Source organism: Borostomias antarcticus (genome assembly GCF_949987555.1).
Source record: "Borostomias antarcticus genome assembly, chromosome: 16".
Lineage (NCBI taxonomy): Eukaryota > Metazoa > Chordata > Actinopteri > Stomiiformes > Stomiidae > Borostomias > Borostomias antarcticus.
This window is the reverse complement of record NC_140249.1, coordinates 18,699,191-18,724,146: the sequence shown is the minus strand read 5'-3', so window position 1 is coordinate 18,724,146 and position 24,956 is coordinate 18,699,191. Positions and strand designations below refer to the sequence as shown.

The following is a 24,956-nucleotide window of genomic DNA, read 5'->3' as shown; positions in this document are numbered from 1 at the left end:
AGACTGCAGCAATGATTGCTTCAGTTTCATTCCCACTCGCTAAATGCAGAGGACATACAGCACGTCAGACAGGAAGTGGACCTACGTGTGCGCTCCTGCACAAGCGTGTGGTTCTCGTAGGCTCCGCTGCGGGAGGTGATGGAGATGTTGTAGAGACGCCCCGACACCAGAGAGTTGAAGGAACATTCGGGGCTGGACCTGGGCTGGACTTTGGTTGTGCGCACCGTCTTCTCCCGGTCCCTCAGGGTCACCAGGTAGTGGTCCACGTCACCCGGGGCCGGGCGCCACGACACGCTGAGGTAGTCCATGCGACCGTTGTTGGTGACGGTGACTTCGGCGACAGCGGCAGGGACTGTGGTGGGGTGGGGGTGCAGGGGGGGGTGGAGAGAGAAGCACAGTTCATTTTTGAAGTCCAACAACTTTGCGGTCGGACGTACGTCCACTTACAAACGCCAAATCAAAAACGTCACAAATGTCCACGTTCCTCCACCACCGCAATCATGTCCACGCTCACTCGAAGTGCGAAACTACGCTGCCTGAATGCTCCCCGACATCAAATCCTCTGACCACATTGCATCCACTCCCATCAAACTCCACCGGCCTTCCCATGTACGGAAGGTCCCTGACGCACCTCCAAGGTAACCCCCCCCCCTCCCCCCCTCACACTCCCTGAGATCCTCCCCAGCTGGTCCACTCACCATCCTCCTTGTTGACCTCTGCCCTCTGGGCGACAGAACATTCAGTTGCACACTACCTTAGAACTATCTCCACTACACACATCCGACTCTGACATCTTACCTAATTCCTTTCAATGGCTTTTTATCTCATTGTACTGTTATCCTCTGATCTAAGGCAACCTTTGGTGGCTCATTTGATGAAAGGATATTATTTCCTCAAAGACGAAGTAACAGGGCAAGGCAGGCCAGTCAGAGAGGCCACCAGGAGGCCTATAGTAGCTGTGAAGGAGTTGACATGGGAGAAACTGTGCATGAGACAACAACAGTTCACAAACCTGGGCTGGGCTGTATGGGAGAGTGGCAAGAAGAAAGCCTGTGTTGAAAACAACTCAATGAGACCTCACTTCCTGTTTACGTGGCGTTGTGTTGATGTTGAGTGGTGGCCATGTTAAATTGTGCCCATTCACCCTCATCGAGCATGCATATTAAGTAGAATGTCAAAGGGATGATGCGTTATTGAGACCTCACTTCCTGATTACGCCACGTTGGGTTGACAAAGAGTGGCGTCCATGTTAATTTGTGCCTACTGACTCTTAATGTGCCCTGACACGGAACGTGATAGCATTAATGAGGCAATCTGTAAACTCTAGAGTCTTTCTTAGTCTCAATCTGACACCGTTGCTCTCTGTGCTGCGTGCCACTCACTCTGCCTGCAGTCAATAACGCACAGAGGGACAGAGGGAGGGACAAAGAGACAAACCCTAGTATAGACTGTTGGGCTCCGCCCATCAGCCAGAAAGGTCAATGTCCTGGAATGGCCCAGTCAAAGCCCAGACCTCAATCCAAATGAGAATCTGTGGCAAGACATAAAAATTGCTGTTCACCAACGGCACCCATTCAACTTGATGAAGCCTGAGCAACTTTGCAAAGAAGAATGGGCGACTATTGCAGATGCGCAAAGCTGAGACTTACCCACACAGACTTAACTACAGTCGAAAGTGCTTCTATCAAGCAGTAAATTGGGGGGAGGGGGGTGAACACTTATGGAATCCATTATTTTCTGTTTTTTATTTGTAATTAATTTAAGAGACGATTTGTTTTTCACTTTGACATTATAGAGTACTTTGTGTTTATGAGTGACAAAACCCCCAAATGAAATCACTTTGATTCCATGTTACAGTATAACACAATAAAATATTAAAGTAATTACTGAAAACTTTCCTTCGTTCCTTTGATCACAAGAATCTACTCCAACATTTTTTCTTAAATATTTCACCCTATGGTACGTTATGGCCTAGAAACAACAATACAAAACACAACCCGTCCTCTTCCCCTTTCCAACGGGAAGTCTTTGAAAGAAAGACCTTGACATTTTTGTGGTGTAGTCTGCGCTTCCTGAAAATTCCAAGCGAATTCCTGCCGCATCAGATAAGAGCAAATATTGAAAAACATCCTCCTGTCAGTCTCAGATACAAAGAGCTGTTTACACTCAGTCTGACTCTGTCAGTTACCACGGCGATGGAACGATCGGGTCAGGATGAGTATAAGGACATGACATAATCTTTGGTAGTGGTGCTCATGAGAACACAAACCACAAAAAGAAGAACTGAAGTATATCTTCTTAATTTAAATGTGATTTAAATTAAGAAATACTTCAGTTCTTCTTTTCGCAAAGAATATTGCAAACAATAATCTCTTGCCAGTCTGATGTCACTGTCTATTAATTAACTTTGGTAAATATTCAAATAAACAGACACAATTGATTAGTCTACAATAAACACAGGCACATCAAATGAATCCATGACAGCCTTTTCTCCCAAAACGCTCAAAATGACCACAAGAAACAAAAACACAAAAAAGCAGTCGTACCAGTGCGTCCCTCGGCCCAGGTCTGTCTGGAGGACTGCCCCGCCCTGACCGTGGTCACCACCACCTTGTAGAGGGCGCCGGGCCTCAGGCCCAGGAAGCTGTAGGCGGTGGTGCGGGCCGCCACGCTCTCGTTCTTGATGATGCTGCTGTCGTGGACCAGCAGCACGCGGTACGAGTCCAGCTGTCCGGCGGCGCGCTCCCACTCGGTCTGCAGGCTGTCGGTGCTGCCCGCGTTGCTGACCCGCAGCCTGGTCACCTGCGCCGGCGCTGACCGGCCAGAGAGACAGACGGTCCATCACTCACGCAGTGTCTCAGGCACTTTGCAACATAGTTTCAGAAAAGTGATTCACTGTTAAAATGACTATTGTTTATTATCATCACAGTCATTGAGACTGTTGAGCGACCATAAAAAGTAATTGAGACTGTTGAGCAACCATAGTGAGACCATAAAAAGAGATGATTAGACAAAAAGACCATATATGGTCATGGGTAGACCAGACAATATTGACTGGTACAACAGCGAGACACGTCAGAGTCATGAGAGTAACCACCACAGCTTTCCAGGCATTTTGTATCTCTTCCTCCTTTCTGGTAATTTGGCCGTGAGTAACACCACATGAGGAAGCCGACTGTGAGCAGTACGGTGTGATAACACTGAATAAACGCTGCTTCCCACCACGAGAAGCATTACAATCCTAAAGAAAGAACGGTCGGAAAAACAAATACTTCACATCATCAAGAGCCGCTTCCCAGAATCAACGACTCACTGGTTCGTCCAATCACAGACGCCGAGCTGCTGAGGTTGCCGCTTTTGGTCGTCACGGTGACGGTGTACTGGCGTCCGGGCATGAGGACGTTGAACGTGCACTCCCTGGCCTCCCAGGACAGCGCCCTCTTCTGGGCGGCGGCGGCGTCCGCATCCCTCGGCGTGAGGACCACGGCGTAGCTGTCCCACTCTCCCACGGGACGAGTCCACAGGACACTCAGGGACGTCTCGTCACTGTGACGGACGGTCAGCTGCTGGACAGTCCTGGGAGCTGGGCAGGGAGGGACAGAGGGAGAGAGAGATGGAGAGATAGAGAAAGAGAGAGAGAAAGAGAGTGAGAGAGAGGATGAGATTGAGGTTTTGGTGGGGAGGGGGGTAAAGAGTATGAAAAAAAAGAGAGAAGCAAAATTATTGATACCAGTACCAAACTCCACCTATTAACTGATTCTACCGACAATTAAGCCCAACTTGAAATAAACATGTGACATAGCGTGATTAATTGACTTACCAAGTCTTCCCTGGCAGTGTGCTGAATTGCTGAAAGCATCACTCTGCACGCTGACCTCAGCCCTGTACGGTCTCCCAGGTACCAGGCCCGGTCCGGAGAATGAGTGCTGTCTGACCTGCTTGCTGACCGTCTGGTTCACTAGAGCCACTGTGCTGTTCCACAGCAGGACGCGGTAGTTCTCCCACTGGCCTCTGGGGGGCGACCAGGTCATTCTCAGGGTTCTGCCGTCGCTGTGGCCTACCATGACGAGCTGGCCCACCTTGTCTGGCACTGGCCAGGGAAGAGAGAGAGAGAGAGAGAGAGAGAGGGGGGGGCGGGGGGTTAAGAGAGATTCATGGAGGGAAACATAGTGAGTATGGTGTACTCACCCAGATAGCAAGCGGATCTGGGCCATATACAGGCCAGATCTGGCCCTTGTGGCTTAGTTCTGGCCCCTATATGGCCCAGAATCATTACACATCCGCTTGCTATCTGGGCAGTAAGAGTATCAACTTGTGACAAGGCTGTGACACACTGCATCAAGACGTTTTCAGGCTCAATCACTCTCACCTAACGATTTAAATCGACATATTGTATTTGCAGACATTTTTGAGCACACTGAAAAGTGATTTATTCATTCATTGTATCGTCAATAATATATCTAATTATATGTGAAGTGAGTTGACGTTGAAAGATCTACCTGTTCTGCCAGTGACCTTCGCCTCCGTCCTAAGCTCTCCGACCTTTGACCTCACAGACACCTGATAGGCCCGCCCGGGGGTCAGGCTCTTGAACACCACTGCAGTGACGTTAGGCAGCAGCTGACGGTCCTGATTGGCTGATCCCAGAGCAGACAGAGTGACCAAGTAAGCGTCCACGCCCCCCCTGGCTTTGACCCAGGAGGCCCTTAGCGTGTCCATGCTGCCGTTGTTGTCCAATCGCAGGTCTGATACCGCCCCAGGAACTACAGAGAGGAGGAAGTCGAGAGGAAATTGACACTGATATTTGGCCATAGATGTTGCTATCAGTTCCTTGCACTGGGTTCAAAACATGTCTTCATACTGCCTCTGCATAGACTGGTCTTGTGATGATCCATTTAAAAATGGCTGATTTTCATAAACGAGTTCATAAAGTACATTCATTCTGAGAGATTATTTTTTTAAATTGAGAAACAGAGGAATCCTTGTAAGATTTATACCCCATCCTGTAACTGTTATCAGGTTCCCGTTAATCTTGACCATAGATGCAGACGTATTGTGTTGAAGCAGAATAGAGCTGATAGAAGGGCGTCTAGCAGGCTTTGATCAGCCAGCCCGCTGCAGAGAAGAGGAAGGGTGGAGTGGAGAAGCCCAAAATATCCTGGAAACAACGACATGGAGCACGGCTACAATTGTGTGTGTGTGTGTGTGTGTGTGTGTGTGAGAGAGAGAGAGAGAGAGAGAGAGAGAGAGAGAGGGTGTAGTATTGGAAAATACAACAAAGAGCCCCAAAGTGAGCCAACTGTTTGAGAAACACTACAATATCCAGTGATCAATCATACTAGAAGCCAGAGACCCCCTCCTGCATATAAACCTGGACCTTTCTTAGTACAAACTGAAGCAGAAATGGCCTGGTTGAACCCAGGCCGACAGAATACCAATTACAAAAAACACTAAATACCAAACTATTATGATTTAGCACTTTGTGATAACTGGACTATTCAATCCAATAGAACACAATAGTACAATGTGGCGGCCTAGTCGGTAATAACCCAGATGGACGAACCGAGACCCGGTTACCTGTGACTGCTTGTTGGGACACGGCACTCTGCAGACCCACGGCCTCTGTCACCACCGTGACGTTGTACAGGGTCCCGGGCAGCAGGTCACCGAGGAGGCAAGAGGTAACCCCGGCCTTCGCAGTAACGTTCCTGACCAGGCCGCCCCGGTCTCTCAGCAGCACCCAGAAACGCTCTCTCCTGCCTGGGCCGGGCTGCCAGGAAACACTGAGGCTGCTGGAAGAGGCCGAAACCTGGAGGCCCCAGACCGACGAAGGAGCTGCAGGGGATAGAGACAAGATGGTCGCCACAATGGATACTTGACCTGGGTGGTCATGTAGGAACCTTCCCCTTATCAACGGCTGTAGGTTTAGCATCTATACAGGCCTATCAAAACATAGAGGGCCGAGATTACTCAGACGTGAATCCCGTAACACATATATTTATTTTATTGAAAGCGGGATCAGTTCTCCCAGGTACTTCTACTTGACAATGTGGTGCTGTTATTGTCTTTAAGTATGTGCGTTCATCTGCGGTTGCATCCTGTGTACATGTACACACTCACACTCTCAACAATACGTTACTACGGTTGAGCAGCAGCAAGTTGGTCCTAGCGTGGACATCTAGACAACCATGCAGGGACACACTGTCACTGTGGTCATGTGACGGGCGGAATTCAAAACTGCCAACATTCTGAAACCCAAACCTCTACGACTAGTCTTAAGAGGAACCAAGGGACTGAGGATGATATGTGGCCGTATCAAGTCCCAGGCAGAGCTACTCTGCGGACGGTCGAGTGTTATTTGAGGAGCAGCCGTTTGTCAGGCGAATCAGTCGATCTGCATGGCGACAGTTAAACGGTTTCACGTCACCTGTGGCTGCCGTGGCCAGCACCGGCGGGGCGGTCTTGTTCCCGGCGCTCGCCGCCAGACTGAGGGAGTACAGGGTGCCGGGGACGAGGGCGGTGAAGCCGGACTGGGGGGCAGCGGTGCCCATGATGCGCGTGCTCCGGGGGGCGCCGCCGAGGGCGTCCCGCAGGGTCAGCTCATACCAGTCCACGTGCCCGGGGGAGCGGGGCCACGACACCCGCAGGCCGGAGGCGCCGGTCTGAGACGCCTGAGCCACACCCTTATAGCTCGGGGCCCGGGCCCGGTCCGGTAGGACGACCAACATGGCTGGCCCCACCGGGTCTGAGAGAGAGAGAGAGAGAGAGAGAGAGAGAGAGAGAGAGAGAGACAAAGAGAGAGAGAGACAGAGAGAGAGAGAGAGAGAGAGAGACAGAGAGAGACAGAGAGAGAGAGAGATAGAGAGAGAGAGAGAGAGAGGAAGAAAGAGACGTAATTTCAGCAGAAATTGAGCCAAACGACCTTTAAGCTTCACCTACACCTCGAAAGTGAGAAATATTCTGTGGAATATTCAGTGGAAAGCACAGCGCATATCTGCACCTTGATAAGATTATGTAAATCTCAATTAACCATTTTCAGTGTTACAAAAGTGTAAGTAGAGCTTCCTGTCTTTGTGCTTCTCCCGAAGGCCACTGGTGGCAGCGATGCAGGGAGCTGATACGATTGTTTTGGTTTCTTAAAGAATGCGCCGTTCTTTTTGCGAGACCTGTGTGGGTCTGGAGTGAGAGCGCGGAGAGCCTGGACAGGAAACGACAGAAACAAAGCCAACATGGAGAGGAACAGAGGAGGACGAGGGGGCAAGCCCCCCCCCCCCCCCCCCCACACACACACACACAGCTCAGTATTGAGCTTTGACCCTTTCTTAATAATGGCTTCCTCCCTAGGGCCCGTAGGAATCACGTTGGCTGCTCAGCACAACACCAAAGGACAATGTTCGGTCCTGGGGACACACAGTAGGGGGTCGCTGAACGCCGCTGCATATGATGGCATCCTAACTCTATGAGCCTATGTGGTATCTGATAAATGCACCAAAGATGTTATTCCACTCCAAGAGAGAAGGTAAAATTGATAGTGTTCATCCTGGCAATCAGCAACAAATTACCCAGGAAATTACGAGTCCCGCTTTCTAGGACGACCAACAAAATCTTGAGGCACTTTGACTGCAATGTTCTTGAGTGCACTCTTAATCTAATCTATCTGTCCTGCGAAAACAAAGAGCTTGTCGGTTGGGGGCCTGGCGTATCCGTTAGTACAGAGGAACAATGTGGGTCGGGAAGTGGCTCTGGGGAGCAGCGATATCTGTCTGGAAACAAACACTTCAGATTAGAGGCTGGGGCATTGTTATTGACCTCTGCTTTCTTAGAGGCTGTGGCATTGTTATTGACCTCTGCTCTCTTACATCCTGGGACGGTTGGGGCAGCAGCGTGCTCTGGGGCTTTAACAGATCAGCGGCCAGAGAGGTGGCTGCTGGGAAGACTTCCTTGGCAGGACGCATCAAGGTTGTGGCCTTGACAATGTGCAAGGGATGTAAAGAGTGTAGGTGGATTGTAGTGGGGAAAAGGTAGAAGGACTGTAGTTGGATTGGCACGTGTCACATTTATAGATATGCTTTCTTTATAAATGATCTATTCCATACACAGACAGTTTCTAATGGTTAGATCATCATAATAGTCCTAAAATATAGGCTACAGTCAGTACATATTTTAAAATGGATAGGCTATCATACTTTTATTATGTCCATGATTACAAATGGAAAAATGTAATAACATGTCTTATAGTCTTATAACGGCTTCATAATGGTTTAATAAAGCATTATAAACTATTTTTAAGGCCCATATATATACATTACTTTGGCTTAGGCCTATTGATGATTTATAAATATACTCTTAAAATGATTTCTGAACCTTATAAACCTTATAATAGACCACAGGCAGACTACTTAAACAAATACTTTTCAGAGCAGACTTAACTGACTTAACTTTTACAATGTGCTGCAAACTGCCATCACATTTAGCCTTTACCAAATATTGAAATGTTGGATGTCACTCACACTGAGCGATGCCTGGCCACTGTCTTACTATTCACTCTCAAAAAACCACTGTCAAACCTGGACGAACATCAGGCTTGGAAGAGCTCTCAAAAAGATTGTCCTTCATAACCTGGCATTAACATCCTGTAAATCTCAGTGATTTAATAATTATTTAAAACTTTACTTTGTTTACGTAAGAAATTATGGCTATATTAATGTCTAAAGTGTTAGAATCACCTTTACAGTAAATTCACATGCTATGTAAATCTTTTTTGGAAACCATATAGCCTAATTGTTGTGAGATACTGTATTTGAAAGATACATTTCTTTTTGCCTATGGACTAAATTAAAATTAATTTAGAGAAATACATTTTAATGAAATTCATACTTTATGATAAATAATAGATAATTATTTCACGTTTACCTGTGCGCAGTGAGACATTGGCCATCTCTCCATCAGTCTTGGACATCACTCCCAAATGATGCAAAGTTCCAGGTTCCAAATCCCTTATCTGGCAGATGTACACGTTTCTGTATTCTCCATACTGGTCACAATCCCTTATATCAGAACGGCTATTTTCCAAAAACACTGTGAAGTTGCATGCCTCTCCAGTTGTGGTGAATTTGAGTACAATAGAATCCGAACTGGCGCTGGTCTCTGTCAGGTTGACTGAACATTTTACAGCTTCTGTAGTCTCAATCTGGGGGAAACAAAAGTAACAGATTAGTGATGAATTCTAGAAAACTACTGAAGGAAACACATGAAGCATATTATCTAAATATAAATCTCATAAATAAGGCTACTCACCTTGATATAGCTCCACATTAAACAAAGTATTGCATATCTAAACATTGCGGTCGTTGGTTTAAATCTGTCCGTTTAATAAATAATACAAAAAATATAACGTATATTCCAAAGTTTTTTGTCATAATCAGTCTATAAAAAAAGCAACATGGATTTGAGTGTTTCACATCATGTCATGGTGGCTATGGCAGGCGTAGCAGCCTAGAACAAAGCCTGGCAGCGCGTGGGCACTTTGTGCCAAGTTGACGCATCGTCGCGGACACAAAGTCTCCCCTTCTTCCAAGGTCGCGCCATCAGAGACATGCAATCACTGCTATGCTTAATCAGCCTGTACTATCACCTGCTGCAGTCGAGCCAGACACAGACCAGTCACACATGCTTCTAGTATTAAAAAAAAGAGGAAAAAATACCATTAAACGCCATGAGAATGACTGAGGCAAAAAAAATAATGCCTAGAAAATCCACATCCAATCCCAGAGCCTCAGACCTCAGAATTTCAATAGTGGCTCTTAAAGTAGTTGATATCAAACGCCCACATTTCTCAAAGGAATCTTGGTCTTTAACTTTCACTTGAGTCTGAGACAGAAGCACCTCAGGCAGTCTCCCTGCTCCCCCCCACCCCCCCCCCCCTCTCCCATCACCCCTCCCTTCTTTCCTTCCTGCCTGCCGTGGACTTTCTCTGGTGACCTTTAGGATCAGACTGACCACAAGCCAGGAGGTGGCATGAACTATTGTGAATGTACACATTTCTGAAAATGTTATTGTTAATGTAACCTGACAACTGATAATTAGGTAATAAAAGCCTGCACATGAAGTATTGTGTGCAAACTGTAAAGTATTCTGTGAAAACTGTAAAAAGTGTTGTTGTTATTATTGTTGTTATTATTGTGCAATTAACAATCTATTAACATTATATTATTGAATATCAGATTGCTTCATGTTAAAGGTGTGCTATTTTGGACATTTAGCCCTATTTGTGTTCTGTCTACCATGAACCTGAAACATAGAGACCGTAATTCCATTGATTGTTCTAGTACTGAGCTAGCTGCAGTTTTAACATAGGCTCTCACTGGGCTACAATGGAAGTCAATGGGGCACCCGTAAATGCGTTGGAAAAACTATGATAAATGTTTTTTTCCTAGATGGGAAGCACAGGGTTTAATCTTACCAGTCTCAGTATGCTCTCCCATGAAATATACCAATCAATGTGCAATCCGAATATGTTTACGTCCTACATTCCCCTGGTGCTTGTTTTCACTGAATATCAATCATAGTTTTTTCAACGCAGTTACGGGTGCCCCATTGACTTCCTTTGCAGCCCCAAAAAAACTGCAGCTAGCTCAATACTGGAACAATCGGTAAAATCTCTATGTTTTAGGTTCATGGTAGACAGACCACAAATAAGGCTAAATGACCAAAATAGCACACTACCCCTTAAAAAAAATGTGTGGTATAAAACATGATTCCCTCATAATGTAACAAAGTGGGATTGTGTGTCTGGTAACCTACCACTGTATACAATTTTGAAAAGAACACTCTCACTCTCACTCTAAACTCTCAAGGAAGTTATCCATCTTACCTGGGGGGTGGTGGTCAATTCCGTTGTAGTTGGCAATATAGTTGTTGTTGATGTGGTCGTTGGGGTGGTGGGTGGAACCGTGGTTGTTGTGGGTGTGGTCATTGGGGTGGTGGGTGGAACCGTGGTAGTTGTGGGTGTGGTCGTTGGGGTGGTGGGTGGAGCCGTGGTAGTTGTGGGTGTGGTCGTTGGGGTGGTGGGTGGAGCCGTGGTTGTTGTGGGTGTGGTCGTTGGGGTGGTGGGTGGAGCCGTGGTTGTTGTGGGTGTGGTCGTTGGGGTGGTGGGTGGAGCCGTGGTTGTTGTGGGTGTGGTCGTTGGGGTGGTGGGTGGAACCGTGGTAGTTGTGGGTGTGGTCGTTCGAGTGGTGGGTGGAACCGTGGTAGTTGTGGGTGTGGTCGTTGGGGTGGTGGGTGGAACCGTGGTAGTTGTGGGTGTGGTCGTTGGGGTGGTGGTTGGAACCGTGGTAGTTGTGGGTGTGGTCGTTGGGGTGGTGGGTGGAACCGTGGTTGTTGTGGGTGTGGTCATTGGGGTGGTGGGTGGAACCGTGGTAGTTGTGGGTGTGGTCGTTGGGGTGGTGGGTGGAGCCATGGTAGTTGTGGGTGTGGTCGTTGGGGTGGTGGGTGGAGCCGTGGTTGTTGTGGGTGTGGTCGTTGTGGTGGTGGGTGGAACCGTGGTTGTTTTGGGTGTGGTCGTTGGGGTGGTGGGTGGAACCGTGGTTGTTGTGGGTGTGGTCGTTGGGGTGGTGGGTGGAACCGTGGTAGTTGTGGGTGGAACCGTGGTTGTTGTGGAAGGAGCTGTGGTGGTAGTTGTGGATGTGGTCATTGGGGTGGTGGGTGGAGCCGTGGTTGTTGTGGTTATGGTCATTGGGGTGGTGGGTGGAACCGTGGCTGTTGTAGGTGGAGCCGTGGTTGTTGTGGGTGGAGCCGTGGTTGTTGTGGGTGGAGCTGTGGAAGTTGTGGGTGTGGCCATTGAGGTGGTGGGTGCTGCCTTTGGAGCTGTGGGGCTGGTTGTAATAGTGGTCGAGGGCGGGGTTGTTGAAGTGGTTGGAGCATTAGGAATTGTGGGTGGAGTTGAAGGGGTTGTGGGTATGGGCATTGTTGCTGAAGTGGTTGGAGCATTAGGAGTTGTGTGTGGGGTTAAAGAGGTTGTGGGTATGGGCGGGGTTACTGAAGTGGTTGGAGCATTAGGAGTTGTGGATGGAGTTGAAGGGGTTGTGGGTATGGGCGGGGTTGTTGAAGTGGTTGGAGCATTAGGAGTTGTGGGTGGAGTTGAAGGGGTTGTGAGTATGGGCGGGGTTGTTGAAGTGGTTGGAGCATTAGGAGTTGTGGGTGGAGTTGAAGGGGTTGTGGGTATGGGCGGGGTTGTTGAAGTGGTTGGAGCATTAGGAGTTGTGGGTGGAGTTGAAGGGGTTGTGGGTATGGGCGGGGTTGCTGAAGTGGTTGGAGCATTAGGAGTTGTGGGTGGAGTTGAAGGGGTTGTGGGTATGGGCGGGGTTGTTGTAGGTGAGACTGTGCTAGTTGTAGGTGGAGGATTGGTGGCTGAGGTTGGCGTTACTCTCATTGTGGGTTCAACTGTCATTTTTATTGTCCAGGCTATGGAGGGAGTCGTAGGTGCAGCGGTGGAGGTCTGCACTGTTGTACTTGCTGGTGGAGCTACGGTCATTTTGGATGGTACCATAGCAGTTGTGGGTAGAACTGCGGTTTGTGCGGTAGCAGGATCAGCGTCAGGGCTGGACAGAGCAACAGTAGCTGTGCCGTCTGCATCCGAAGTCACGGATAAGCCCTCAGACGTCGCTGCTGAGTCTGTCTTCGTGCCGGTGTTGGGCACTGAGGAAGTTGTAGAGGAAACCACGGTCCCAGTGGTGGCTGCAGTTGACACCAGCTTATCTGCGTCAGGGCTGCTGGGATTGGCTTGGTCTGTCCAGGTCGTCTGGACTTGGTCTGTCTGGGCTTCGTCCCCCGACTCCAGGGCGTCCGCGGTGGCGTCACTTGCTGATAGGTCCGTCTCGGAGTCAGCCGTGGACACAGGGGGGCTGGATGAAATGACACGGACGTCGTTTAGGCCCGACCCGTAGGTGACACCGGTCGAGATTTCGGGATCAAACCCCGTGGTAGCCATCCTTCTTGTCCGTGTCCTTATTACGTCGTTTCTGTGGGTGGCAACCTTGCTAGTAGACGTTCCAGGGTTCCTGGATGTTGAGATCGGTTGTGTAGTCCTTTGGGTCCTCGTTGTATCTGATGACTGAGTGTTAAGGACTGTTATTAGGGGTGTTCTCACAGCATGGAGACTGGTCATGGATGACAGAGTGTTAAGGACTGTTATTGGGGGTGTTCTCACAGCATGGAGACTGGTCATGGATGACAGAGTGTTAAGGACTGTTATTGGGGGTGTTCTCACAGCATGGAGACTGGTCATGGGTGACAGAGTGTTAAAGTCTGTTATTGGGGGTGTTCTCACAGCATGGAGACTGGTCATGGATGACAGAGTGTTAAGGTCTGTTATTGGGGGTGTTCTCACAGCATGGAGACTGGTCATGGGTGACAGAGTGTTAAAGTCTGTTATTGGGGGTGTTCTCACAGCATGGAGACTGGTCATGGGTGACAGAGTGTTAAGGTCTGTTATTGGGGGTGTTCTCACAGCATGGAGACTGGTCATGGGTGACAGAGTGTTAAAGTCTGTTATTGGGGGTGTTCTCACAGCATGGAGACTGGTCATGGATGACAGCGTGTTAAGGTCTGTTATTGGGGGTGTTCTCACAGCATGGAGACTGGTCATGGATGACTGAGTGTTAAGGACTGTTATTGGGGGTGTTCTCACAGCATGGAGACTGGTCATGGATGACAGAGTGTTAAGGTCTGTTATTGGGGGTGTTCTCACAGCATGGAGACTGGTCATGGATGACTGAGTGTTAAGGACTGTTATTGGGGGTGTTCTCACAGCATGGAGACTGGTCATGGATGACAGAGTGTTAAGGTCTGTTATTGGGGGTGTTCTCACAGCATGGAGACTGGTCATGGGTGACAGAGTGTTAAGGTCTGTTATTGGGGGTGTTCTCACAGCATGGAGACTGGTCCTGGATGACAGCGTGTTAAGGACTGTTATTGGGGGTGTTCTCACAGCATGGTGACTGGTCATGGATGACAGAGTGTTAAGGTCTGTTATTGGGGGTGTTCTCACAGCATGGAGACTGGTCATGGCCACAGGCTTGTGTGTCGACGCATGTATTGTGGAGGCCGAGATTGTAGTTGGATCTGGAAAAATGGATGCAGAATCAATTACTTGAAATGCCGATTCTACACAATTTACTATACTGTACTATCATATCTTGAGGAATATGCTAGAATATGTAAATTGAACAACTACACTTTAACCAGAAATCTGAACCTTTTTACACTGATATGCAGAAAAAATGCAGCATCCCACATTGCTAGTGCTGCATACTTCTGAGATATTCAGAATATGTTCCTCAGTTCCAGAGAACAGTAGCCTAGTAGTAGTAGTAGTAGTAGTAGTAGTAGTAGTAGTAGACCAAAACTCTCACAGCCTAATCATATGGTAACAGGTGGCTTATTACTACGCCATCCTGTTTTTCATGTCTATAATGATTGATGTTGATTGTTTATTGAATGCAATGGATCCCTATTAGCGGACGCCCTGGCGACAGTTAATCTTCTGGGGTCCATAATCTTCTTGGGGTCCATGTGAGTCATGTTTATATCATGTTGATCCGACACATGGGGTAAAGAGCCTATCACAACCAAAGCTCTCATGTGTCCCTTGAATGGCCAACTTTCACAGGAAGAACACGGCTGACGTTCTTCCCGAGTGAGGACGGCGGATAGAACACTTTGACAACAATGTGCAGGAAAGTCCCTATCAAGAGTGTCATCCTCCGGTTTCCTCAGTACACACCAATGTTAGATAAGCTACATATCAGTGCTACAAGTACATAAAATTCAGTTTAAATTGCGTGGGGGGAATAAATAATCCAGCAAACACATTTATAAGAAACAGGCCAGTCAATGAGCTTACCTTTACGCGAGCATAAAGATGTCATCAATTCATTCCCGCCGGTATCAACTTCATACCTCGTCCAATTCGAATACCTCGAGTCTCCTCGAATCACAAGATGTATACCTTGTTTCTTTAGGTACATTTGCTTGTCCGCTAGTCCGAAAGTCCCTTTGGTGTCGTAGCATTTCCAGGCAGGTGCGTTGGTGCAGTCGCTGAGCGCGGCCAGGCGCGCGTGCCGGGGTATCGCGCTGTTGCGGTTGACCCATAGACACTTGGAGGAGTGTTCATGGTACAACTTCATGTCGTGCGTCCATTGCCATTGTTGATCGAAGTTGGTCAAACTGCATTGACCAAGAACGGCAGTCGTTTTGTGTGTCGTCAGGCACAATTTCTTGGGTGCCTGCATAATGAGGAATCCCGCTGGAAATACAAATGTACTCTATTAATATTAATAGGGATCAAGTGATGAGAACTTGACAATTAACCAATAGCCTATTGACCTATTATCTTGACCACTTTCGTGTCTAAGACGATTTCCTGACTGTAAAAATCACTGCCCTACAATTCTATCAAAATGAAGCGGGATATCGTTGAAAAGTAGTCTACCCCTATTGCACCATTTAGGCAGGACAATTAAAGTAAACTTTAAAGTAGGCTGAATTTGTATAATCAATGTTAAAATAGAAAAAGAAAATAGATCGCCTTAGCTATTATTACTATGATTATGGTGAACCCAAAATATCCTTTCCAAATATTTTGCAGAACTAAAAATCGTTGCTTGACGCTTCAGATAAGGATGAACACTTCAGTTTCCGTTGACTTTCTTTAGCAGTTAATCATTCGTTTCTAGTCGTCAACACGTTAACAAATCAATACCTCGCAAAATGCAATAGAACTTACTTGTTGAAGAGAACCGTAGAAAGATAAATATAACGAAAAACAAAGTATCCATGTTTACTCGAGTAACAGTTTCACGCGTCCGCCAGGTTCAGATGAGCAGAGTTGAGGCGTTAAAGGGAAGTGCGCCTTTAGGAGAGGAAAAAGCCAGTGACCGGCGTTTCCTTCTATTCAAGTGTTTTTGAGGTTTCATAGTGAAGTACCCCTCAGTGGTGATCATCGACATGGAAATGCTCCTCTTTCGGAAATACCATAGCACATCGCAGATGGTCAAGTGTTCAAATGGCCAAACAGATGCAAAGTGGGTAAATAAGCTCTTATAGTGGAGGCCAAGAACTACCCACGATGGATGGGACCACACAGATAACATGACAAGAGGACGTTTGATTATTTCTTCATGTCTTTCAATTTTATTTCCATTTTACTATAAACAGATCAAAAGTATTATCAACTCCATATATTTTTCCTCATGGGTTAATTTTGCATACGAAAATATACAAGTAGGTTAATCTGAATTAAGCAGGTGTTCTTTCTAGGATTCAAAACATAGAATGAATACACAACAGAAAAGATGATCATAACACGATTTGTAGACATGCTCTACACAGCCTCCATGCACACAGTGTCATCTCTTAGAAATCATCTCATGCAGTTGTGTTTGTTCAATGTTCAATATCTCACTCACACCCTGCTGATCTGCTGCACACTATACATCACAGACTTCAGATGGAATTTATGGTATTTTAAGCTACATTTTTCATTTTTTGGTAAAATTACAACATTGAGACCCATTCACATCTGTTGTTAATACATTATAGGTTGCTGTCATAACAGTATGTCAAAATAGAGCACATACAAAAAAAAAATTATTTTAAAGTGTACATATCTCCTGAGGATATAGGCTACTGTATTGATATATCAGCACATTCCTTTGTTATCAGTGAGAATCAAAACATTTGGTATTAATTTTCCTGTTGAGAAAAGAACCCAGGACACAGTGCTTTCCTGCAGAGCAGAGGCTGTTTCAAGGAGACTGGTGACTCATCACTCAGGGTGAGTAAGGCTTCAATGGAAGCCCTGCACAACGACACAAACAGGTATTGTCATTAGTGAACACTCGTGCTCATACATATGTACTATTCAGTATACACATCGATAATAGTCAAACAGGCATTTTCAATAACATTTGCCAGACTAAAAGGACTCCAGTGTGAAATGGAAATGCTCTTTTACAGTAGGCGTGTGATAGAATTGCTGCCACTCAGAGTTGAAAAGTGACGTTGAATGGAAATAGTGGAGGTAGTTTGTGTCTGGGACTGTACCTGCAGGGGAATTACCTCAGAAGAGGAGCAACACTCTTGGATTTCCCCAACAGAGTCTCCTAGGTCAGCAGAGTTTTCTAGCCTTCATTCTGGCTCCCCTTCCCTGCTCTTATCTCCAGGAGAGGGTCCTCCGTGGGACAGGGCTCTAAATCAACCTAACCACCCCTGCTCCCCCTCCTCCCTCCATCCCCTACGGAACACCCCTCCCTCCACAGCCCCCCCCCCCCCCCCCCACCCCCTTCCCTGACATCCTGTCCTAGGCCAGTCCGGGGCAGGAGGCTCACTCTCCAGCAGGACATCTCCACCCTTCCACATCCTCCCTCACCAACCATACCTTCACCTCTCACACGGACACAGAACTACGACATGCTAACCCCTCACATGGACACTGACATGGAGCTAGAACCTGCTAACCAAGACCTTACCGCTTTGGCAAGGCCAAAAGGCTAGAAAGACTATTCTTATTTCTTTCTTTTTTTTTTCAAATAGATGAAATGTAATGTAATAAAATAATGAAGATCATTCAATTTTGTTAGGATTAAAGACATCCACTTGAGAATATGAAGGAAGATATTTAAGGAATTTCTCTGAAATAGCTGATAGAGAAATGTACGTAGGCTACTATAACAGCAGCAAACAGAAAAACCCTCAACAGTGTCTCGTCACCTCAGTACTGAGAAAAAGTGACATCTGAGGTGGTGCCATGACACAGGAAAACCTGCTGTCACTCAATCCCAGAGATAAAGATACTATCGTTGTCACCACACCACAAAAATCTATTTTTGTCACAAAAAATCTCTTCAAAACAACCTGTTCTCCAACTGTAAGAGTTCTACTTTTACGTTTGAATTCAATGAAAAGTTTAAAATGTCCAGACATTACTATCTCCACGCATCTTACAGTAGAGTACCACAAGGTTACAGTACATATCTGGACCTCTGTACATCTGATTTCCCAACGGTCTGGGTGGGTGTCTGTCTGTCATGTCTCTCAGATATTTCTGTCCTCCTCCCCTTTCCTGTCTGTCCTGATCTGGTCCCCAATGTCCCACCATTTCCTCAGCCTCCCTGTCTTCATAGTGTCCACAGCTCGTCTCACGCTTGGCTGCCGTACAAATGTCTTTGAGCCCGTAACAGCATACTGTCCTCTCACAGGTGCATCCACTCGCTGAATATCAGTTGTTCAAGTCACCAATTGGAGGGATACTCACATCATTTTGTAGAAAATGTATGGGTAATCTTGTAGGACAAACCTTGTCTGTTTGGATGTGGCTGGTGATGCGCTTGTCCAGTCCATCTCAGCCTCAGTCCAGCCTGCCATCAATTAAAAGCACCTGTCGCAATCACAAAAGAGGGAAATAATAGTCAATAAATACGCTTAAAATCTACCTTACTGTACATTCAACATGTCAGCACAAAAAAAAACGGATTCTATCGACTTACCAAAGCCAGAAAGAGCGATGCCAAGAGTTGTTCAGTGCAGGTCTTCACTCAGAAGCTGGTGTTTGGGTGTTTAAGGCACCGCCCCCCCCCCCAGTCCCACTCCCAGTCGACCCATTGTGTTTGTCTGGGAGAGAGGGGAGGTCAGGGAGACTGTGGAGGGCCTGGTCCCACGGGTGCAGATTAACGGAGGGATGGGGGGATGGAGGGATGGAGGGGCGCTGGTACATGGGCGGTCCCAGGGGTGCTGCCCACCTCTTCTATTTATTTTTATAACTCTTTTTTCGCCCTGTGTGGGTCTTATGATTTACAAACATCGCTGGACAAATAATGTTTTTGCACTTTGTAAATAGATCATTATGCAGCTCAATCAATAGATGCATGATCTAAAGATAACCTTGGACTATAACCATGACAAAGCATGATAATAAATTACTCAAATGGATGAGGTTTGATATCATGTAATCATGTAAACAATTTGTGTATTGATTTCCGTTCAGGTTGAAAACATGGTCGCAAATGCTTGCACTCCACAGCCATAGGAAGCACTGTACATTTCATTAATAAATCTAGACTCAGGCATCAAATACATGAATTCACTGTGCAGGCCTGCTCAGTCACAGGCATTCAAGCATAGTCCTCCCAACCTATTTCGTGCAGAGTGCGCGCTTGTGTATTTAACCCCACTTGAAACATTGATTAGTAAGGAGGAAGTTCCACCCCTCTACAGGAAGACATGCAGTATAACCCTGTCTGTGTAGGCCCTGGAGCACTAACCCAGACCACCGAGAAAAAAAACATGCACGCGTGCGCACACACACACACACACACACACACAAACACACACACACACACACACACACAGACTCACACACACACATACACACCTGTCCCCACGCACACACACACACACACACACACACACACACACAATCTAAGGCTTCTGGTAAAAGGCAAATGTAATAAGCATAGTTGTCCAATTTTGGTAATTCGCAAATGCCTCTGAGACAAACCGCCTACTGCACCTTTAAATAAAACATGCCTGAGAACATTTGCATGATTGAACACTGTGACCACTGTTGTTATGATATACATTATATGGCATATATGATAACACAAACACTGCCTAACCTTGGTGGAGAGTGAACTACAGGTAGCATTGTGTTTTTAGACTAGTAGACCTACTAGTAGACCTACTATTTCCACTGGTATTTACTGGAAAGTTGTACTAATCTGTTAGTAAAAATCTCCTATCTATCTATCTATCTATCTATCTATCTATCTATCTATCTATCTATCTATCTATCTATCTATCTATATATATATATATATATATATATATAAATCTATCTTTATATTAACACTTACAAGTACTTCTGAGCATTCAACACAATGGTGTTCTAAATACCATTTTACATAACCTGTAAACAATATTATCTTAAACAGTGCTGGTGCTTGTTGTCATTGGTCCCACAGATATCTGTTAGAAAGTATTCACAACCTATTTGTTATTGATGTGCCAATACACTTTACAAAGAACTCGTGTTCAAATGACTTATTTCTGTGGTGGTTAATGAGGAAAGGCTGAGATGGTAAAACTGTCTCTGACCATAAAAAGTGATTACATAACTGAAGCCATCGGGCCCGGCGCGCCACCTGACTCAGAGATGTTTCAACAGGTCCTTGTGAACTCAGTGGAAAAGAGAACTCATCGTGTTCCATGTGTTAACCTCGACACCTCCCACACACACAACTACACATGCACACGTACACACACCTTAAAGTGTATGCACCAACATACACTACATACAATCTCACACATGTGCATGCACGCACACACACACACACACACACACACACACACACACACACACACAGACACCAGACACACCCTCCCTCTCTTTAATGGGAGTCATAAAGCTTTTCCTCCTTGTCTTTCACTGACATCCAGACTGGGATTGGTCGTTTTCTCTCTCAGGAAACCTCCCGTTCTGCTGCAATTAGACACTTCCTCTTTCAAACAGTGCTGGTCGACCTTGAGCACATGCCCAGACCTCGGCCTCTGACTCCAGGGCAAGGCTGAGGAGAGATGGATGGGCCCCACTGTCTCAGTAATGTGGTAGTGTGCCAGCCTGGCACGTTAGCTTTGAATATCCTATCAACACTTTTCTACCATAGTCTTTGTAGTTCATCTGTTACACATTGAGTCATTTTGTCTACTTGGAATATTGTTTTTTTAATATCTAGTACGTGCTTTTTCTTTTTTTTTTTCTAAAAGGTTTTCATATTTTGACTGACGGAAGTTTATCTTTCTGTGATAAATGCGTTTCAACCCATAAGAGAAGAGGAGAGAGGAGAAAGGAGAAAGAAGAGGAGGAGTGAGAGGAGAGGAGGAGGGAGGAGGGGAGAGGATGAGGGAGGCTGAGGAGAAGAGAGGTGGAGAGAGGAGAAGGGAGGAGGGAGGGGAAGTAAAGAAGCTCTGTGTTCTGTCAGAGTGCTGATGAAGACAGAACACCTTCCATCCCGTGAAGGAAACGGGCCCGACATGCAACCCACTGCAGCCTTTTTATGATCAGGCAGGGCTGCCCTGGCTGCAGCCTATGCCGACCAGTCATCAGTGCTTGGCCTATTTAGGGGTCCTGATAACATCCTTGTAGGTCACAAGACATCACTGGGTTCATCTCAATAATCTATGTCACTTCCTTTCTTTGCCCTTGCACAGGGAGAGATTAGGTTGAAGACAGCTTGAGATGCTTTCAGTCTCTCAGTCAAAAGGTGAGCCCTAAGCAAAAATGAGCTTGCATGCCCTCTCTCTGCCCCCCTATAGTGAAATATATTGAAGGTGACTGCTCAGTTTATGTAAACAGGATTATTTTAGTTCCTCTCTTTACATTTACATGACTATTCTTGGCCTGAAACCAACAAAATATTCAGTGCACAGTCACTGCACTTAGGGGATTTACTATATCTCAGAGATATAACGCTATTACGCACTGTCAAGCTCTCATCAGGGTTTCCTCCATGACCATGTCCCCACAGGAAAATGCTTCCTCTAGGTCCTGCTCTCATAACGACCAGCACTGGTCATACAGTCCTGGCATTATGACCATGTATGGACATGACTCGTCCGTTATGACTCACAACTGCTCAGGAAACGCATCATCCACCTGAGGTTCAAAGGTTCTCATTCCATATAGCAGATCCCTTTACAGTGTAGTGAAGTGATTTTGTGAATGTGTTGTTTGTCTATAGGGTGAAATAATAAGAAAGAGTAATAAAAAACAGATATTTCATACATCTAATAAATACACTAGTGACATATGCCCACTTACAGTAGGCCTACTGTCCAACTCAACATTTCCAAGTGTCCAACTGCACCCTTCCAGGGCAGGTGTTGTGCGTGGCATATGGACTTTAGCAGATATTTAAATAAACAAAGGTTATTAAGTACAAAATAGATTTTCCTTTGCTCGGAATTAATAATATTTTGTGTGACGATACATTTCTTTTTGAAATTAAGTTGCGAGTTCAAAAACATACCTTTGTGCACTCTAAATATTCCTTCACGTGCACAGAATTTTGGCACAAAAATAACACCACAGGGGGCAGCATGTTCACTGTGCACCTTTTCTTCTGTAACCACATACCGTACCCTGCCACTAGGTGGCACACTTGCACTGTAGATGTGCCTTACAGACCCACCTTGCACTGAGCATAGGACAGCGCATACTGACTGTACATTACATTACAGTCATTAAGCAGACGCTTTTATCCAAAGCGACTAACAATAATTGCATTTAACAAAGGAAAAGCCAATATACTACTACTTGCCAGAACTCACAAGTGCATCTCCTTTCGAAAACAAGAGCATAATCTAGTGCTGAAGGCAAAGTGCAATAATAGCAATCTAAAATACAATGGGTGCTTAAGAGGGAGGATCGTTGTAGTACTTCTTGAGGAGATTAATTTTGAGCCTGCGCCGAAAGATGGGCAGCGACTTTCCTGATGTCAGTGGGTAGTTCGTTCCACCACTGCGGGGCCAGGACAGAGAAGAGCCGTGACCGTGTCGATTAACCCCAGGGGCCTCAGAGTGACAAGGCAACCAGTCGCCCCGAGGTAGCAGAGAGTAGCGGTCGGGATGGGGTATAGGGTTTGACCATGGCCTGGAGGTAGGAGTGGGCTGTTCCTTTCATTGCCCTCTGGCTAGTGCCAGAGTTTGGAGACTGGATGCGAGCCACTACAGGGAGCCAGTGTAGGGAACGGAGAAGGGAAGTTGTGTTGGAGAACTTGGGGTGGTTGAACACCAGGCGAGTAGTAGCTTTCTGGACAAGTTCCATGGGCTTAATGGCTGATGCCGGGGCCCCAGCAAGGAGGGAGTTGCAGTAGTCTAGGCGGGAGATGACCAGGGCCTGGATGAGCTCCTGCGCCATTTCATCAATGAGGAAAGGATGAATCCTCCTGATGTTGTAGAGCATGAATCTGCAGGAGCGTGTGACATGTGATATGTGCGGAGAATGACAATTGGTCATCCAGGGTCACACCCAGATTCCTCGCAGTCCGAGTCGGCATCACCACTGTGTCTTCAATGGTGATGGCAGGTCCCGGTGCGGGCAGCCCTTCCCCGGGAGGAACAGCAGCTCAGTCTTTTCCAGATTGAGCTTGAGGTGATGTGTTGTCATCCACTCCGAGATGTCAGCCAAGCACCCAGCTATGTGTGTCTCCACTTGTGTATCAGAAGGGGAAAATGACAGGACCAGTTGGGTCATCGGCACAGCAGTGATAGGAGAAGGCATGCGAGCGAATGACAGAGCCCAGAGATGTAGTGTAGAGGGAAAAAAGGAGAGGACCCAGGACAGTCCCTTGTGGAATCCCCGTAGTCAAACTACGCAGTTCCGACATCGACCCTCTCCACGTCACCTGGTAGGAGCGGCCCGTCAGGTAGGATGCAAACGGGGAGCGTGCAGAGCCAGCGACGCCTTTCTCCTCGAGGGTGGAGAGGAGGATCTGGTGGTCTACCGTATCAAATGCTGCTGACAGGTCTAGGAGTAACAGGACGGAAGAGAGAGAGTTCACTTTCGCGGCATGGGGTGACTCCATCAGTGCAAGGAGGGCGGTCTCTGTCGAGTAGCCAACCTTGAACCAGGACTGGTGAGGGTCTAGGAGGTCGTTCTGGTGGAGGTATGAAGATAGCTGGTTAGATAGATGGTGGAAAGATACTGTAGCACGTTCAATTGTTTTAGATACAGTAGAAAGGATAGAAGGGAAACCGGTCTGTAGTTTTTGACATCAGAGGGGTCGACAGATGGTTTCTTCAGGAGGGGGGTGACTCTGGTGGTCTTGAAAGCAAAGGGAAAGCATCGTGATACAAGAGATGCGTTGATGAGGTGGGTTAGGAAGGGAAGGAGATTGGGTGCAACAGACTTAAGGAGAGGCGAGGGAACAGGGTCTAGGGAGCACGTGGTGGGGCAGTTAAATGTTACAAGGTTGAGGACCTCGTTGGCGGAGAGAGGAGAAAAGTGGGACAAGGTGGGACGTGGAGAGGAGGGGGGGGAATGGAGAGGGAAGAGAGGGTGGGGGTGGGGAGGTGAGGTTGGTGCACGGAGCATTGACCGGGGGAGGGGTGAAAGAGGATCTGATATCGTTAACTTTCTTGTCAAAGAAGTTGGCAAAATCGTCAGGGAGAAGGGAGGAGTTGGGAGTAGGAGGTGGGGGCTGGAGTAGTGAAGAGAAGGTTTCAAAGAGTTTTTTAGGTTTGGAAGCAGAGGTTCGAATTTTAGAGAGGAAGAAAGCAGCTTTAGAAGCAGACAGGGAGGAGGAGAAGTGGAAAGAAGAGATTGGAAATTAAGAAGGTCCTCTGGGAGTCTGCCTTTCCTCCATTTACGCTCAGCTATTCTCAGGCTCTGTCTATCAATACGCACTGAGTCAGAGAAGAGGAAATAGGTTCCAATTTCTCACTCTGGATGTTGAAGTCGCCGAGAAGGATGAGTGCAAACCCATAGTCAGGGAAGTGCGAAACTAGTGTATCAAGCTCCACCAGGAACTCACCAAGGGGGCCTGGTGGGCGATACACAACAGCAATGGTGAGCTTGATTGGATACGTGACAGAGACCGCATGGAATTCAAAAGAGGGCGGGGAAAACTGTGGAATAGAGAAGAGAGAGTATTTCCATTTTGGGGAAATAAGCAGACCAGTACCACCACCACCACCACCACCCACCAATTCTAGATACTGTATAAAATACAGTATGAAAAGTTGCACTGCCAAACGGAATGAATGAAAATTCTTGATGGAAGTGCACTGGAAGATGTAGTGTGGCTTCGCACTTGGTGGATGTAGTGCCTTTCCCCAATTGAGGAGCTATCCATGGTGCTGAAAAATACAGGAAGGACAGGTGTTCCGGTCTAACCGCTATA

General features: G+C 46.8%; 1 protein-coding gene across 1 annotated transcript in view; it reads right to left on the bottom strand.

The window, feature by feature from the left end:
- The window catches only part of ptprbl (protein tyrosine phosphatase receptor type B, like), a 29,033-nt gene extending 13,114 nt beyond the window's left edge, over positions 1 to 15,919 (bottom strand). Inside the window, exons 1-15 of the mRNA XM_084451357.1 lie at positions 15,785 to 15,919; positions 14,959 to 15,304; positions 12,545 to 13,058; positions 11,753 to 11,873; positions 11,246 to 11,664; positions 10,874 to 11,201; positions 9,635 to 9,675; positions 8,914 to 9,190; positions 6,428 to 6,745; positions 5,578 to 5,835; positions 4,500 to 4,763; positions 3,821 to 4,090; positions 3,314 to 3,583; positions 2,547 to 2,813; positions 86 to 352 (exon numbers count right to left, since the gene is read on the bottom strand). Of these exons, the coding sequence (XP_084307483.1) occupies positions 86 to 352; positions 2,547 to 2,813; positions 3,314 to 3,583; positions 3,821 to 4,090; positions 4,500 to 4,763; positions 5,578 to 5,835; positions 6,428 to 6,745; positions 8,914 to 9,190; positions 9,635 to 9,675; positions 10,874 to 11,201; positions 11,246 to 11,664; positions 11,753 to 11,873; positions 12,545 to 13,058; positions 14,959 to 15,304; positions 15,785 to 15,836 (4,012 nt within the window). The 5' untranslated portion in view covers positions 15,837 to 15,919. The remainder of the gene's footprint in view (positions 1 to 85; positions 353 to 2,546; positions 2,814 to 3,313; positions 3,584 to 3,820; positions 4,091 to 4,499; positions 4,764 to 5,577; positions 5,836 to 6,427; positions 6,746 to 8,913; positions 9,191 to 9,634; positions 9,676 to 10,873; positions 11,202 to 11,245; positions 11,665 to 11,752; positions 11,874 to 12,544; positions 13,059 to 14,958; positions 15,305 to 15,784) is intronic.
- Positions 15,920 to 24,956: the final 9,037 nt, after the last annotated feature.